A 16890-nucleotide genomic window follows, 5' to 3' on the forward strand; every position below is an offset into this window, starting at 1 on the left:
CAGCCGTCTTGATCCGCCATAGCGCGACTTTCAAAATTCGGGTTTTGTAAAACAAAACAAATTTCGGCCGCTCCAAATTTTGACCAAATTTTTTTTTTTTCCTCTATTCGTTTTTTTTTTTTTTTTCAAAATTTGGTCGGGCCTCGAATCTCACTCCCGACACCAATTGTTACAGACGTGGCTTGGATGTTATTTACCGAGCGGTTTTATGGTATGACCACGTCTGCACAAGTTACCCGATTGTGCCCGAACGTTGACTAGTCGCGCGATGCTGGCTCAATAAGAAAAAGAAGACACCCGGGCTGGATTACAATAACACAATACGACACCAATGTTTCAATTCTCAAGACCTCCGGAGGAGATTATATTCGTACGGAAAGGTCAGATTACAGGGGCTAGAGGTATAATCACAGAAAGACAGGCACTTAGACACACTCTTATATTAACCCCGGACAGACGACAGACAAACGGGACAACGGCTGACTCACACGGGGGTTGATGACAGGAAAGCGGGTATCGATGGCTCCAGGTCCTCCTGGGCTCGGGGCAGGGTACAGTACGGTCCGGTCCGGTCCAAAGATGCGGGGAGGTATCGTCGCGCTGGGGGTGGCGGTGGCTTCTCTCTCCAAGCTGAGGCGCATCTGACGTCACATCCGGCGCGGGGCCGCGTATATCCGGCGGGGAGTGACACGCCCTCGGCTCGTTAGCGCCGCCCCAGATGGAATCGGCACGTTGCTTCTCATTGGGTGCGTGGGGGGGTTACTGGCTCCGCCCCTGACGAGGAGCTGACAGCCAGCCCCTTCGGGGTAACGCCGTGGAGCGCATGGTCATGGCGGGTAACCGAGCCGGTGTGAGGACGCACACTCCCCGCCCCTCTGTTGTTGTAGTCGTAGTTGTAGTTGTAATTGTTGTTGTAGTTGTTGTTATTGTTGTTGTTTGGGGAAGAAGATGGGAGGAGGTATGGGAAAGGTCCTAAACTCACTACTGATGCCATATAATCACATTCTGGTGCAACGAAGAGTCATAATTAATGGAAACGAGGCCTTAACTGACATAGATTAAGAATAACTAGGAAGATGTCCGAAAGTTGTCTACGTGTGGTGCGGTGGACCTGGGCACGACATTTAATGGGGGAATAAGGGGAAGGTCGGCTCTACTGATTGTTATTTACATGCAATGGGACTAGGGAATGGGGGATTGGGGAAAGTTGGGGAGTATTGGAGAAAATAGGGGAATATTTACAAGCGGATATGGAGGCCAAATTCCATATTCGCAACATTGCACCCTTCTCTACCCTCGGGGCGTCCCGACCCGATAAATTTTTACCTACTTTAGTGTGGCACGCAATGTAGTTCCCTCTACTATTAACTCTACCCTGAGTGCGACAGTTTTACAGATATTCACAAATGAGTAAATATGTCCCCCTGCGACGTTGCACCCTTCTCCTCACAGAAACACACCCACAGGATAACCGAATCCGGAAAGAATTCTCAAACTAAACATACAGCCGGTAGGGAGCATTATTTACAAGATTACGCTGATATCTACACTACGATCCAGGACCTGTTTTTGGAGGAACACATGCAGATGTTATGCATAGAGAGAGCGCGCTTGCCAGCATCGATACACCAACCCACGAGTGCTCTGTGGCCGACGGCCTTTAATAACGTGCAGAGCACCCTTTCCCAGCATCAAAAGCACCACCCCACCACCAATCGGTGCAGTCACCATTGTTCATTGGAATAAAAATAAATTCGACAACCCCTAACCCTGCAGGTGTCTCTTGCTCTTCGTGTGGCCTTCAGTGGTGTTAATTAACAGTGGTTCACCTTTATGGCATAGGTGCCACGTTGACCCATAGGTCCATCCCCGGGTGGTGCTTGGCCGCAAACGAACTGCGGTCCATTGTGGGTGGCCACAAACATTGCGGTCCATATGGTGTATCGATCCCGGCAGCAAACAGCGAAAGTGCAGGCCCACAACTGCGCAGCCAGCACCTCTCTCTCCTCTCTCTCTACCCCAAAGCCAGATCCTCGGAGGTGGGAGACAAAAGAAGCAGACAAGTGAGTAAGGTGGTAAGGGCGCAAAAGTGCACGCAATGTAAGGTGATGCACACTGGGGCCACATGGGAACCAGGTGAGACAGGTACGTTCCTATCGTACGCCCCCCCCCCCCCACCAGGTAACCTACATGGCCCCTCCCTTACCCCTTACTGTATCCACAAAACACAACACTACCCATAAACATCTACTTTACAAATCAACAAACATCCCTACTGTCTTCCCCGTTCCTCCCATATACCAAATTCGTCTTCTCTCCCTCCTAACCAATCAAATTTGCCATTTTCAACTCTCATCAAAATTTGCCATCTCCAACTCAACATCATAATTTGCCATTACCAATTCATCATCAGTCCCTCCTAGGGAGGGAGAGATGGAATCACCCCAATGTCTCATCCACGTCGTGATGCGTCTCACAAATCCACACAGCGATTCATCTCCTGCAACAAAACAAAGAAAACACAGGTGTGGAGTCATCATCATCACCACAGGTAAGTGGCTGCGTATGGTGCGACAGGTTCTTCAATCCTAACTATTTCCTAAATGACTTTAACAACTTTACACTACCCGGGGTCTTTCTCCGGCCAAACCATTGGCCCTCTTACACTATGGGTTCTAAAAAACCAATTCCCATTGGCCAAACTGTGGTGCTCTTCAATTTGGGGTCTCACTCCCCCGATTCATCTCCCGGTGCCCTCGCACAATTTCTGGGCTGTGGCGTGTACCTCTCCCAGTGGGTCTACCCACCTGCACACCTCCACCACTGCAGTTGCCTCCGAGCTTACCTGCTCCTTACCCTAACCTATCTACCTGGGGAAGGCCCTCTGGCGCTCTCCCCACTCCGTGCCCTCTCTGGCACTGGGCTGCCCGATCCACACCCGGGATCCTCAGGCACCCACTCACAACTACCGGCTCCCAGAGCCCACCTGCGGCCTCACCTGGCCGACATCCTCACAGTGGTGGAGTGCCCAACCAACTACACACACTAACAGGCTACACGCCCAGCCATTTCCACAACACTAATGCACCCATCCACAACACCATTCTGCAACCGCACCACAGATGCCAATATCCAACCACAATTTACCTGTACCCTCTACCTAACACTTACACTACCCGCCCCGGGTACTCGTGAAAGGGGTCCACTCTTCCCCCATCCACACCTTCGCACCATGCACACCACTCCGTACCACTTACTCCAACTCTCTCCACACACCTGTACTTGCACACCTGTGCTCTCACACCTGGTGCCACCTGCACCCTTCTCTCCCCAAGCGCCTTCGCGCTGATCCACACACTCACTACTCATACACTGCTCCACACACCTGTCCAGTTGCACACCTGTGCAATCACACCTGTTCAATTCTCACAAACACGGCATCATCTCAGCTAACTACTCCCTTCTGAAACTTGCGCTTCCCAGTCGTCCCTTTAAACTATTGCGCTCCCACGTCATTATCATCCATACTAATCTACCTGCGTCCCCACTACAGGTATCAGTTACTAACTAAACTTAACGTTACCTACTGTCATCTTCGCTAGATCCCTATCAATATCCTAACCCACCCGGGCTAGTTTTCACTGCCATACACCCCATAAGCTATAGCTCCTTTGCCCCCCTGGGAAGGATGGTGGATTTGCCATCCCACCACATCGGGGGTCTCTCACTACCAATTTTGCACATCAAATTTCAATAAATCAAAAATTTGCCAATCACTGCCCATCATCTGCCAATCACTACTGCCAATCCCTTGCCAATCATCAAATTTTATTTTTCTCTAATTTTGGGGCCAAAACACTAACCTCATCACCCAGTCGACTCACTAATACCTCTCGGTGCGCCAATTCCTGTCCAAAGCCCGGCTTCGTAAAGCCAAGCAATGGATGCGGGTTGTTCTGTGCCAGCGGCTGGATGCGTCCGGCATTCGGGGCAGGGACGGGGGCTTACCCGTGCCGAGATCCCACGCACCACCTCGGCGTGGAGCCATCCAATGTCCCGATCTCGACCTGCCGGAATGCCTCAACAAAAAGTGGTCGCCATGACGACCCTTTCTATCGGGCCGCCCGCTCCGCCTAGTGGAGCACGGACGCGGCCGTTCAAAGCGAGGCCCAGCACGCACCGAGGGCCCGATTCGGCTAAAAGTCGACCTAACCTCTAACCCGTTTAATGTCGATGCTTCACCTGCATGCTTACACCCCGCAGCCCGTTCCTTGCTCACACATCCAGCTGTGCCCATGCTCCTCGTACCCTTCCTTACACACCCAGGTACCCTCATTCCACTCACAGCCTTGGTCACACACCTGACCACCGAACACTGTGGCACACATTCGTTGCTCGCACACCTCACCAATACACCGCTTCGCACCCCCTCCTCGGTCACCTCCTCTGTGACAATCACAGGTGTGCCCTCATTCGCACACCCTACCACGTGCCTCACCACCAACTCCAGCGTGCATTCCCACTCACGCTCTACCATTCCAGGTGTGCATCCTTCCATCCCAGGTGTACATCCTCGCTCACCTGTCACAACTAACTCACGCTCCATGTCACTCTCACTACTTTCACCTCCATTCCTGACAGCGCACTCACCCTTACTCTTGACAGCGCACTCTTTCCTCATGCACCTGTCCGTCACACACCTTTCTCGCGCACACTCTCCCGTTACACCCTCTGTAACACTCACCACAGGTGGACACTCTTCCTTTCTTCTGACAGCGCACTCTTTCCCCATGCACCTGTCCGTCACACACCTTTCTCGCGCACACTCTCCAGTTACACCCTCTGTAACACTCACCACAGGTGTGCATTCTTCCTTGCCTTTGACAGCGCACTCTTTCCCCATGCACCTGTCCGTCACACACCTTCCTCGCGCACACTCTCCCGTCACACCCTCTGTAACACTCACCACAGCACGCTTCCATGTGCTCCCTCGCACACGCGCTACGACCGACTCATTCTCGCCAACACCCTCACTCCTTGGCACACACTTTTTCCTCACACACCCCAGAGTCGGACTTTCTCGCACACCTCCTCTTTCGCACACCAGACCTGTCACACACTTCACCAGTGGCCTCTCACGAACACCCGGGTCTATTTCGACCCCCAAGCTCATTAAATCCCCTGGCGCATCATACGCACGATCATATTGGTCACCACTTACACCGGGTCCTCTTCCTCTTCGCTTCTCCTCCATCACCTGCGAATCCCTCATCCGGTTAATGAGCACATCATCACGATCCGAACACAGACTTTGGACCAATTCTTTTACTTCCTCCTTTATCTCTTTCTTATCCCCTCTCCGTCGCTTCTTAATTTCACTCATCCCTTCTTCCACTTCTTCTAATTTGTGCTTCACCTCTTTTATTCCCCGGTACGTCTCCTCAAGCTCATCCTCTAAGGCTACCTTGACCGTTTCCATGTGCGTCCTCACCTGCCGGTCCTTCGTCTCCATTACCTCTATCACCTCGTCCAACCTCGTTGTCAGTCCCTCACGTACCATCTGACATTCCCTCTTTGTCGCTATCAAGTCGTTTTTTATGTCGTTTTGTGTCGCTTTTAAACCTCCTAATACCGCAGTGTTCCTTTGAACCTGCTCCACTAACTCCGTTTGTCCCACCGTCAGCTGCTCCACCTCCTGCGTCAGGTCCTCTATGCCCCCTTGTAACTTTACAGTCCCCTTTCTCACCTCCTTCTCCATGTGCTCCTTACAGTGCCTCACCTCCTCGCGCACTCCTCCGACCTCCTCACTCACTCCTCTTCTGATCTCCTCTCCCATCACTTGCATCTCCTGCCCAGATGCCACCCTCATCTGCTCCATTTCCTCCCTGTGAGCATCCAGTTTGGTTTCTACCCCCATTCTGACCCCCTCTATCTGCTGCCCCATTTGGTTAACTTCCCTTTCCGCTTGGTCCCTCATGTCCCTCAATTTGCCTTCCATACTGTTTTCTAACCCCTCTAACCCAGTTTTCACTCCCTCTATCTGATTCTCCTGGGCAGCCATTCTATTTTCTACCCCCTCTAACCCAGTTTTCACTCCCTCTATCTGATTCTCCTGGGCAGCCATTCTATTTTCTACCCCCTCTAACCCAGTTTTCACTCCCTCTATCTGATTCTCCTGGGCAGCCATTCTGTTTTCTACCCCCGTTAACCCCTCCTGTATTTCCCCTAATCTATCGTCTAATTTCCCAAATTTCATGTCTAATCCCTTAAAATTATTGTCTAATCCCTCACTGGTACCCCTCGCTTCGTCCCTCATTACCCCCATTTGGTTTCCCAAGTCATTCCTCAGGTCTTCACTTGTCTGGACCATGAGCGCCTTTATTTGTTCCATAAATAGGCCCCAATCCATCGGCGGCGCTGCTACGGTCGCGGGCGCGGTGACCAGCGAGGCGCCATTTTGTGCGTTTGCTACCCCCGCTGTTTCGCTCTCCTCACGTGTCTCAATTTGGTCCTGGACCGACCCTGCTTCACTCTCCCCTACCGGACCCCAGCCGTCTTGATCCGCCATAGCGCGACTTTCAAAATTCGGGTTTTGTAAAACAAAACAAATTTCGGCCGCTCCAAATTTTGACCAAATTTTTTTTTTTTTCCTCTATTCGTTTTTTTTTTTTTTTTCAAAATTTGGTCGGGCCTCGAATCTCACTCCTGACACCAATTGTTACAGACGTGGCTTGGATGTTATTTACCGAGCGGTTTTATGGTATGACCACGTCTGCACAAGTTACCCGATTGTGCCCGAACGTTGACTAGTCGCGCGATGCTGGCTCAATAAGAAAAAGAAGACACCCGGGCTGGATTACAATAACACAATACGACACCAATGTTTCAATTCTCAAGACCTCCGGAGGAGATTATATTCGTACGGAAAGGTCAGATTACAGGGGCTAGAGGTATAATCACAGAAAGACAGGCACTTAGACACACTCTTATATTAACCCCGGACAGACGACAGACAAACGGGACAACGGCTGACTCACACGGGGGTTGATGACAGGAAAGCGGGTATCGATGGCTCCAGGTCCTCCTGGGCTCGGGGCAGGGTACAGTACGGTCCGGTCCGGTCCAAAGATGCGGGGAGGTATCGTCGCGCTGGGGGTGGCGGTGGCTTCTCTCTCCAAGCTGAGGCGCATCTGACGTCACATCCGGCGCGGGGCCGCGTATATCCGGCGGGGAGTGACACGCCCTCGGCTCGTTAGCGCCGCCCCAGATGGAATCGGCACGTTGCTTCTCATTGGGTGCGTGGGGGGGTTACTGGCTCCGCCCCTGACGAGGAGCTGACAGCCAGCCCCTTCGGGGTAACGCCGTGGAGCGCATGGTCATGGCGGGTAACCGAGCCGGTGTGAGGACGCACACTCCCCGCCCCTCTGTTGTTGTAGTCGTAGTTGTAGTTGTAATTGTTGTTGTAGTTGTTGTTATTGTTGTTGTTTGGGGAAGAAGATGGGAGGAGGTATGGGAAAGGTCCTAAACTCACTACTGATGCCATATAATCACATTCTGGTGCAACGAAGAGTCATAATTAATGGAAACGAGGCCTTAACTGACATAGATTAAGAATAACTAGGAAGATGTCCGAAAGTTGTCTACGTGTGGTGCGGTGGACCTGGGCACGACATTTAATGGGGGAATAAGGGGAAGGTCGGCTCTACTGATTGTTATTTACATGCAATGGGACTAGGGAATGGGGGATTGGGGAAAGTTGGGGAGTATTGGAGAAAATAGGGGAATATTTACAAGCGGATATGGAGGCCAAATTCCATATTTGCAACAATATATATATATATATATATATATATATATATATATATATATATATATATATATATATATATATATATATATATATATATATATATACACACACACACACACTGAAGCTGCAACACATATATTTATTTATATATATGTATATATAAACTGAAGCTGTTGTTTTACCTCAATTTGCAAGTCCTTGCAATGTATATGAAGCGAATATGTGGACTTACCTCATCAAACGTCGTGTACAGCACATCAGACTGTGGGGAATACAATGGAACATCATTTTAACTTTCAATTTGCAACAAAGTATTAAAGTGATTCAAACCGACATGTGTGTAACTTTCCTCCATACAGACTATAGAGAACACATCCCATAAAACACGAAACGGATGCTCGTGTAATGTTCGTTATAAAAGGAGCCATGTCTGTTTGTCTATCATGCTATAATTTGAGAACGGATTGACGAATTTCAATGAAACCAATGACGGTAGATTCAAGGAATCCCCAGGAAGGTTTGTGATGCAAAAAAACAACCAGAATAAACTAGAACGGCACTCAGTAGAGAGCGTACTCCACCTGGTTGGCCATATCACTCAATGGTGAAGAATCACTTTAAAATTCTACTAGCTGGATCCGGATCCGCATTGTCACCAAAATTGAATCGGTTCTTCCTTGTCAGACACACAACCTGTCCAACAAGTTTCGTCCAAATCCATCCACAACTTTTTGAGATATCCTGCCATGTATCGTTTTTAGTCCCATCTCTCAATGGTGAAGAATCACTTAAATTTTTTTCAAAATTCTCATATCCGAATCCATATTCAGATCTTCACCAAAATCGAATCAATTCTTCCTTGTAAGACACACAATCTGTCCACCAAGTTTCGTCCAAATCCATCCACAACTTTTTGAGATATCCTGCTAGGTATTGTTTTTGGCCCGATCTCCCAATGGTGAAGAATCACTTAAAAATTTATAGTAACCGGATCCGAATCCGGATCTTCACCAAAATCTAATCATTTCGTCCTTGTCACATACGCTACATCTCTGCCAAATTTCGTCCAAATCCGTCCACAACTTTTTGAGATATTTTGTTCACAAACGGACAAACAGACAGACAGGGGTGAAAACATAACCTCCATCCACCTTTGGTGGAGGAGGTAAAAAAGGAGGAAGGTTTGTGTTTTGGCAAACGTGGCGAAACTGCAAAGGCTAACTTGCGATCCACCTTTCTCTCTCCCTCCCCAACCCCCTCACTCTCTCTCCCACCTGTCTCTCCATACTCCATCTCTTAATATTCCCATCAGCGAAGCGCGTGTATAGCTCGGCCGGTATTTATACACCGCCAAGTTTTATTTTTCTTATTAACAACAACCGTTTTTTACGCAAAGATTGGTATTCCCATCAGTGAAGCGACGGGTCTTGTATGCTCGTGGTTACAACAACGTGGATTATGAGGGAAGGATAGAGTGAAGAGAAGTTGGCACAGGCATTACTCCAGACATGACACCAAAGAGCGAATCGTTTTATCGTGGGTTCTGTCACCAGTTTCCCATTTACATTGTGAAATGAAAAGCTTTCTCTGAGATAATAATGTGTGCGCATGCGCAAGACCAGACCGGGTTACCATGTAATGATTCCCCATAGATAATAATGTGTGCGCATGCGCAAGACCAGACCGGGTTACCGCGCAATGATTCCCCTGAGATAATAATGTGTGCGCATGTGCAAGACCAGACCGGGTTACCGCGCAATGATTCCCCTGAGATAATGTGTGTGCATGCGCAAGACCAGACCGGGTTACCACGCAATGATTCCCCTGAGATAATAATGTGTGCGCATGCGCAAGACCAGACCGGGTTACCACGCAATGATTCCCCTGAGATAATAATGTGTGCGCGTGCGCAAGACCAGACCGGGTTACCGCGCAATGATTCCCCTGAGATAATAATGTGTGCGCATGCGCAAGACCAGACCGGGTTACCATGTAATGATTCCCCTGAGATAATAATGTGTGCGCGTGTGCAAGACCAGACCGAGTTACCGCGCAATGATTCCCCTGAGATAATAATGTGTGCGCATGCGCAAGACCAGACCGGGTTACCACGCAATGATTCCCCTGAGATAATAATGTGTGCGCATGCGCAAGACCAGACCGGGTTACCGCGCAATGATTCCCCTGAGATAATAATGTGTGCGCGTGCGCAAGACCAGACCGGGTTACCGCGCAATGATTCCCCTGAGATAATAATGTGTGCGCATGCGCAAGACCAGACCGAGTTACCGCGCAATGATTCCCCTGAGATAATAATGTGTGCGCGTGTGCAAGACCAGACCGAGTTACCGCGCAATGATTCCCCTGAGATAATAATGTGTGCGCATGCGTAAGACCAGACCGAGTTACCACGCAATGATTCCCCTGAGATAATAATGTGTGCGCATGCGCAAGACCAGACCGAGTTACCACGCAATGATTCCCCTGAGATAATAATGTGTGCGCATGCGCAAGTCCAGGCTGAGTTACCGCGCAATGATTCCCCAATAATTCGGTATAAGTCCTTCACGCAAAGCGTCAGGTGGAGTCACTAGAAACCGCGCTCACCTCTGCGGTGAGCAATCTCTCAGGACACTCGTTCACCCGCGTGTACACCTTTCTCAGCCCCATTTCCAGTTGTGGTAAACAAAGAATTACACAATCTCCAAATCTGAAAACAACAGAAATACTCATGAGAATTAGTCACAAGGGACGTCAGAAAAGGTAATTTACAATAACTACCACAAATAGTTGCCTTGTTTCTCAGTTTACGCTGCACATTTAAACCAATCAAATTGGAGGTTCAATTATGGACGTCTTGTAGGAGCTATGCTCCAACGTAAATCGGAAGAATGGACGCGACAAAAAGCTGGAATTCGTCCGAGTTTCTTTATTGTGTCAAATCAACTCGGGTACTCTGAAAAGCCCGTTTATCGGGCAGCAATATATATACACATTATCCCGGAGCGTTTGCCCGGGAAAGGCGAGAGGCGGCATGCCCGGGTGTCCTGGACGAGGCCTGGCAAGTCGAGAGCGGGCATGCCCGGGCGTCCTGGACGAGCCCGGCATGGTGATCGCTCCGCGTCCTCGGTAGGTGCAAGGCGATTGTGTATACCCAGCGGTAGCCGCTACAGTCTCATAATTAATTTAAATCCTGGAGTCTCACAGACACCCTGAACAAATTACTAAATTCCTGCTCTAACCTACAGGGGGCACTGCATCAGCGGTGCAGCCACATCTCCAGCCAATGATGGCACTCCAGCCAGACATGTGAAGCATGCAAAAGAAGAAGAAGAAGAAGAAGCACGCAAGACTTATAAAAATGACACGTGCAGGGTGTCCTTGCTTAACGTCGCCCCGGTTAACGCTGTTTTGCTATAACATTGATAAATAATTATATGCCAAGGCTTCAAAGAACATCATGAATATTTAACCATAACTCACTATTACATCAACGGTCACATCCCAGTAACTTGGGGAGGATGAGAAAGGAACACCAACCTTGGCAGATTCCCAGGCAGCTTGGGAAGGGGAATAACCATCCGGGTCTCAGTGACTCACCACCCTCCCACTCTCCACCATCCACTTGTAGATTTTTACCCTCGCCATAAAAGAGGGTATTGCATTTGAGTCCATTTGTCTGTTTGTTACTTGGCAAAAAAAACATTTTTTTGACAAGTATGTTGATCACTCCGGTTTGTGTGTGTGTTTGTGTGTTTGTTTGTCTGTCCACTCACTTATACTTGCCTACAGGTCACAATTTAAAACCGATCTTCACAAAACTTCATCAAATGGTAGAGTTCGTGGTCTGACAAAATCCTGTATATTTGAGGTCAAACGGTCAAAAGGTCAACATAGGCCAAAGGTCAACCACTTTTCTCAAATTACTAAAATCTTCAACTTTCATCCGATTGACTTGAAATTTGAATAGGATTTACATATCAGCGAACTGAATTCAACCACCAACTATTTTTGAGGTCAACATAGGTCACAAAGTCAACATAGGCCAAAGGTCAGCCACGTTTCTACAAAATTTTAAAATCCTCAATTTTCATCCGATTGACTTGAAATTTGAATAGGATTTACATATCAGCGAACTGAATTCAACCACCAACTATTTTTGAGATCAACATAAGTCACAAGGTCAACAGGCCAAAGGTCAACCGCTTTTTTTCCAATTTCTAAAATCCTCAATTTTCATCCGATTGACTTGATATCTGAATATGATTTGAATATCAGCTTACTGAAACTAACAACCAACTATTTTTGAAGTCAACATAGGCCAAAAGGTCAACATAGGCCATATTTCTAAAATTGTCAATTTTCATCCGATTAACTTAAAATTTGAAGACGATTTGCATATCTAGTCATTGAATTCAACCCCCAACTATTTTTGAGGTCAACATCAGCCAAAAGGATTAATGGGCCAAATTTCTAAAATTGTCAATTTTCATCCGATTAACTTAATTTGAAGACGATTTGCATATCAGGTCACATAATTCAACCACCAATTATTTTTGAGGTCAAAAGGATGCTCTACTGAGTACCATTCTACTTTGTTCTCTTTTTCCAAGTGTCGCTTTATGAGTGATTTTTCATTTGTCTGTTTGCCTATGTTTGCTTGTGTATATATATATATACACAAAGAATTAAGTTAAGCACCCCTACACAACGAATTAAGGTAAGCACCCCCTAATATATATTCTTTGTGTATATGTATACATTGGCATATATTCTAAGGTATGTGAGATCAAATAATGATTGGTATGACATTAGCAATTATCCATTGATGAAATTGAGTGATCAAAGTGAAAAAAAGTGATTGGTTGAGTCAGTGATCCGATCACGTGGGTCCTACACACGTTATTGACGCAAAGATCGCTAGAGGTCTTCTCAGAACAATGACTGTACGTTAGAAAACATAAACGTCATCCACACTGTCCGTGATGGACCTATAGCTCCATACTTAAATTGAGGTGAAAATATGCCTAAAATTCCCAAAAAATTTCACCTTAAATTATTCAGAATAAAATATTGAAAACGGCATGATTGTTATGTTTTTATGTGACCATAATATCACTTCTCCAGAAAATATAGCAATATCATGGGTATATTACACTGTTTTGACGACAACAAACTTGTAATGTGCGAGGTTGTAAAAAAACGGGGGGGGTGCTTAACTTAATTCTTTGTGTATATATTCCTGTCTGTTTGCTTGTATGTTTGTGTTTATTTGTCCGCACAGAATAAATATGATTTTCTCTGTAGCCGCTGATCTGATTGACAGGAAATGTTCACGATAGGTGCACCTCCTGTAGGTGCAATTTTTTAAAATCATAATTATGACGTCATACGTCATAGGTCACGTGGTACGGGCACCATCTTGGAAAAATCTGAAAAACTTTTCACCTCTATATCTCCGAAAGCGATCCATAGAAAAAATTGAGACATGACTCATTGTAAAGAACTCTCCATGAGGAATAACATATGTTCATGATGATATCATAGGTGCCTCCATTATGACGTCATAATTCGACAGGTAAAAAACTTCATCCGATCAGGATGAAATTTATTGAGCATCTGGGGATAAATTGGTGGAGAAAAAAGAATAATGATGATGTCATTGGTCACGTGGTTTGGCCGCCATATTTGTTTTAACTAACATAAAAGCCTTACGAATCACTGAAAACATGTCCTGGCGAGGGTCTGCAATCTCTGATTGCTCTTTCTTGTTTTTTTTATTTATTTCACTATAGGGTGATTTTTTTAAAATTGTTTATTTTACATTTATTTACAGCATTACAACATACAATACAGAATGTATCAACATTGAAAAGTGTCTGAACTTACTTAAAATGTATGCATTTAATGGAGGCGAAGGAACCTAACTCCCGCACCCTATTTATAATAGTTCTTATGAGATAAATTGATTAAGTTGATGTCGTTTCACTTAACGTCATGTTTTCAAGAACATAACCATGGCCTTAACCAAGGACCAGGACCATTATTGTTTATATTTTTTGGTATACGTAGTCGAGGCTCGTGGAAGAGCTGGTACTAGTACACTGAACGGACCAGGGCAACAGGCCAAAAGGTACAGTAGAGCGAGGGGGTTGGGGGGTGGGGAACACCAACAGCAGAGCCGAAGGCCAAGACAGGGGGAGGCAGACAAACAGTGAGTGTGGGAGGAATGGGGGCAGGAGAGGATGCATGGGGTGGACAAGATGGATTCAGAAGGAAACTCTCAGGAGGGAAAACTTGAAGTTTGGATGGAGGAGGCATTGGGGGTGGGTTAATGAGGGTAGAAAATATCATGGTTTTGGATTGGGGATGGTATTTATCAAATTTGAGCATTGCTAACCAGAAAATGGATCCCGAGCACAGATTTGGGTGTACAAAACAAACAAAGCACGAAGTAATGCAATTTAATTACCTTCTCTGCTCATAAGCCAAGAGGGCAGCTCTCCAGTAAGGACTCATGGAGTCCAACACAAAATTGGAAGTTTCTGTGAGTTCCACAAAATGCTCCAAAATACATGGGTCATCCCTCAAAGCTGCAAAACATCAAACATTCATTCATTCATTTGGATCACCTTGTCCGAGGACGCAAATTCACGGACTCGATGAAATCCCAGGCTCTCTCTAGTTTCGTTATGGGGTACCATTATAATCGGCTATATCTGCAACTAAACCCACATCGCTATCTCGGGAACAAACATGCAAGTGGTGAAACAGTGTGGCACATGCTACCTTACAGATAATCCATTAAGGTCTCATTTGGTCAAACTATTTCTGTAGTAAGATCAGAACCACAAATACCGGCGGCACCACTATCCGATGACACATACGCTGGAACGATGTGAGATATGTTCCACTCTAGCCTCAAACTACTTCCTACCGAGCCCTGTGATTTCGATTGAGATCAATTAAATTACGAAATACATATTTAGGTGAACTCAAGTACATATTATCAGTGACATGTATTATCAGTGAGTGATAAGTTATTGATGATCTACGATACAAAACTTGAATTGCAGGCATGCCACTGGAGTTTAAGGATGTTGTCAGTTAAGACATCACCTTCTAAGTCTGAAATACCTCACATGTAACTCCACATTTTGTGTTTCGAAAGTGTAATACGTAACCAGTGCATCTTTCTTACAAGGAAAGGAGTGCATTTCATCGAGGCAGTTGGACACGAAGCAGGCTCGATGTGCTAGAGAGTTGAGCGACATTTTCTGCATGAATTCGTCCAACAGGGGCCCAAGGCTGGCAACCACCAAAAGTAGCAAGGATGCATACCTGGGATACAGGGAGGAAGTAAGGAAGGTTTAGGAGTAAGACGAGCATCATATGTTGCTGCAGAAGGAGGCCGTAAATAATCTCCGATGCTGAGTCACATTCAACAACAGCACAACGTTGAGCACACCGGTTGAGCAGGAACTAGTGTCGAGCAGGAACCGGAAGAGTAATAGAAGTCGATTACTACCAAACCATCCTAAATAACTTCCTATAAACTCTAAAGGGAATTTTTATCCAACTTTCACTCCCTCTCTGCATCCCTTCATGATGAGCACAGAGGGATGGACATTTGGCTTTGGTGGTAGAAAATGAATGAAACTTTACCTGAAAACAGTCTTAATGGAGACACTTGATGTGGTTTGGTTTATTAGATGCTTGGCGCTCAGGATGTGTTCCTGGAGCAGAGAGCACGAATCAAAAATGTGCTGAATGGTGTCATTATGTACCGTTATTTATAAGGAGATACGTTCCCGACAGCGTTAGTTCTTACGCATGATCGGTATATGAGGGATTCATTTGGGTATCGGTAATAGCTAATAATAATAATAATAATAATAATAATAATAATACCGACCATAAATAATGTGATGGTTGTGAGTGCGGGGTGAACTTCGTGCAACCCCTGTGGCATGTAAAAGCACAAACATAAATATTAGTCAGTTACTTACTTAAGGGCCTATCTCATTGGCCTGGAGACTAGGTGGCGACCTGGTGGCAACTCGAGTCTCCGCGACGTCTCCTGGAGACTAGCCGGGTCTCCGGGAAGTCGCGGGAAATTCAAACATGTTCGTTTTTCGGCGACATCGCGGAGACTAATTTTGTCCGCGACTGGGGAGACGTCTCCGCGACCTGCTGGAGACCAAGGAGACTGAGGAGACGTTGCGGCGACGATGCGGCGACGTCTCCGCGACGCTGCTTGACGCTGCTTGATCCACTTTAGAGACCACGTGACTGAGCGCGTGCTGGCATCATCGAGACGCCTTCACTCCTGGTCCAAGTCAGGTACAGGATCCGGTCAAGGTCTTCATCATTTGGTACTTGTTCCTGCTACTGCTGCTGCTCCTTGTACTGCCTTGGAAGAGGCCCCACCATCTTGTCTTGCCAGGGGACAGCTCCAACTCCAGAGTAGTACTGTCCTTCCACCATGCCACCCAAGGGCAGTGGGGGCTGGAAGGGCAAGAAGAAGGAGGATGAAGCAGTTGTAGCAGCTTCAGCGCAGTTTGTGGATGCTGAGGCAGCAGTTGATGCTAGAGAAGATGAGGAACATGGTTCCAGCGGCGATCCGACTAGAAAACAATATGATTGGAAAGAGGGGCATCAAGAGGCAATGGCTGACTTCTGGGAGGATCATCCGGAATTTTACGATAAATCGTATGCAAGATACAAAGATAACCAATACAAGAAAGCAGCGGTTGAAACCTTCCTTGTTGATATGCAGAACATCTTCGAGGAGATCAAGAAGCCCCTACCTACATGTGAGTGTATATTTAAATTGCATTGAATTTATATTTAATTGCATTAAAATAAATACATGCAACAATATGTAAAAAATGTAGCGAAAGGAGTAGTGATGAATATCATCGCCCTGGCGTAGACGTCGCCCTGGCGTCGCCTTGGTGAGAGCGCAAGCCATTTTTTGGTCTCCCGAGTCGCCCGAGTTGCCGCGACTGATCAGTCGCTGCAGTCGCGGCGACGTCTCCGCCAATGAGATAGGCCCTTTAGTATTTGTTACATATTTA

At 46.8% G+C, this 16890-nt stretch overlaps 2 protein-coding genes across 6 annotated transcripts in view; both read right to left on the reverse strand.

Moving 5' to 3' along the window:
- TSEN2 (tRNA splicing endonuclease subunit 2) overlaps positions 1 to 16890 on the reverse strand; it is an 841321-nt gene that overhangs the window by 217367 nt on the left and 607064 nt on the right. The gene's annotated exons all lie outside the window — the stretch shown is intronic.
- ERMARD (ER membrane associated RNA degradation) overlaps positions 1 to 16890 on the reverse strand; it is a 143209-nt gene that overhangs the window by 39160 nt on the left and 87159 nt on the right. For all 5 annotated transcript variants that reach the window (XM_078776845.1, XM_078776844.1, XM_078776846.1 and 2 more), the window contains 4 exons: positions 15012 to 15151; positions 14283 to 14403; positions 10418 to 10520; positions 8043 to 8072 (listed from right to left, as the gene is read on the reverse strand). In XM_078776845.1, the coding sequence (XP_078632971.1) occupies positions 8043 to 8072; positions 10418 to 10520; positions 14283 to 14403; positions 15012 to 15151 (394 nt within the window). The remainder of the gene's footprint in view (positions 1 to 8042; positions 8073 to 10417; positions 10521 to 14282; positions 14404 to 15011; positions 15152 to 16890) is intronic.

Source organism: Myxine glutinosa, chromosome 4 (genome assembly GCF_964187855.1).
Source record: "Myxine glutinosa chromosome 4, kmMyxGlut1.1, whole genome shotgun sequence".
NCBI classification, from domain to species: domain Eukaryota; kingdom Metazoa; phylum Chordata; class Myxini; order Myxiniformes; family Myxinidae; genus Myxine; species Myxine glutinosa.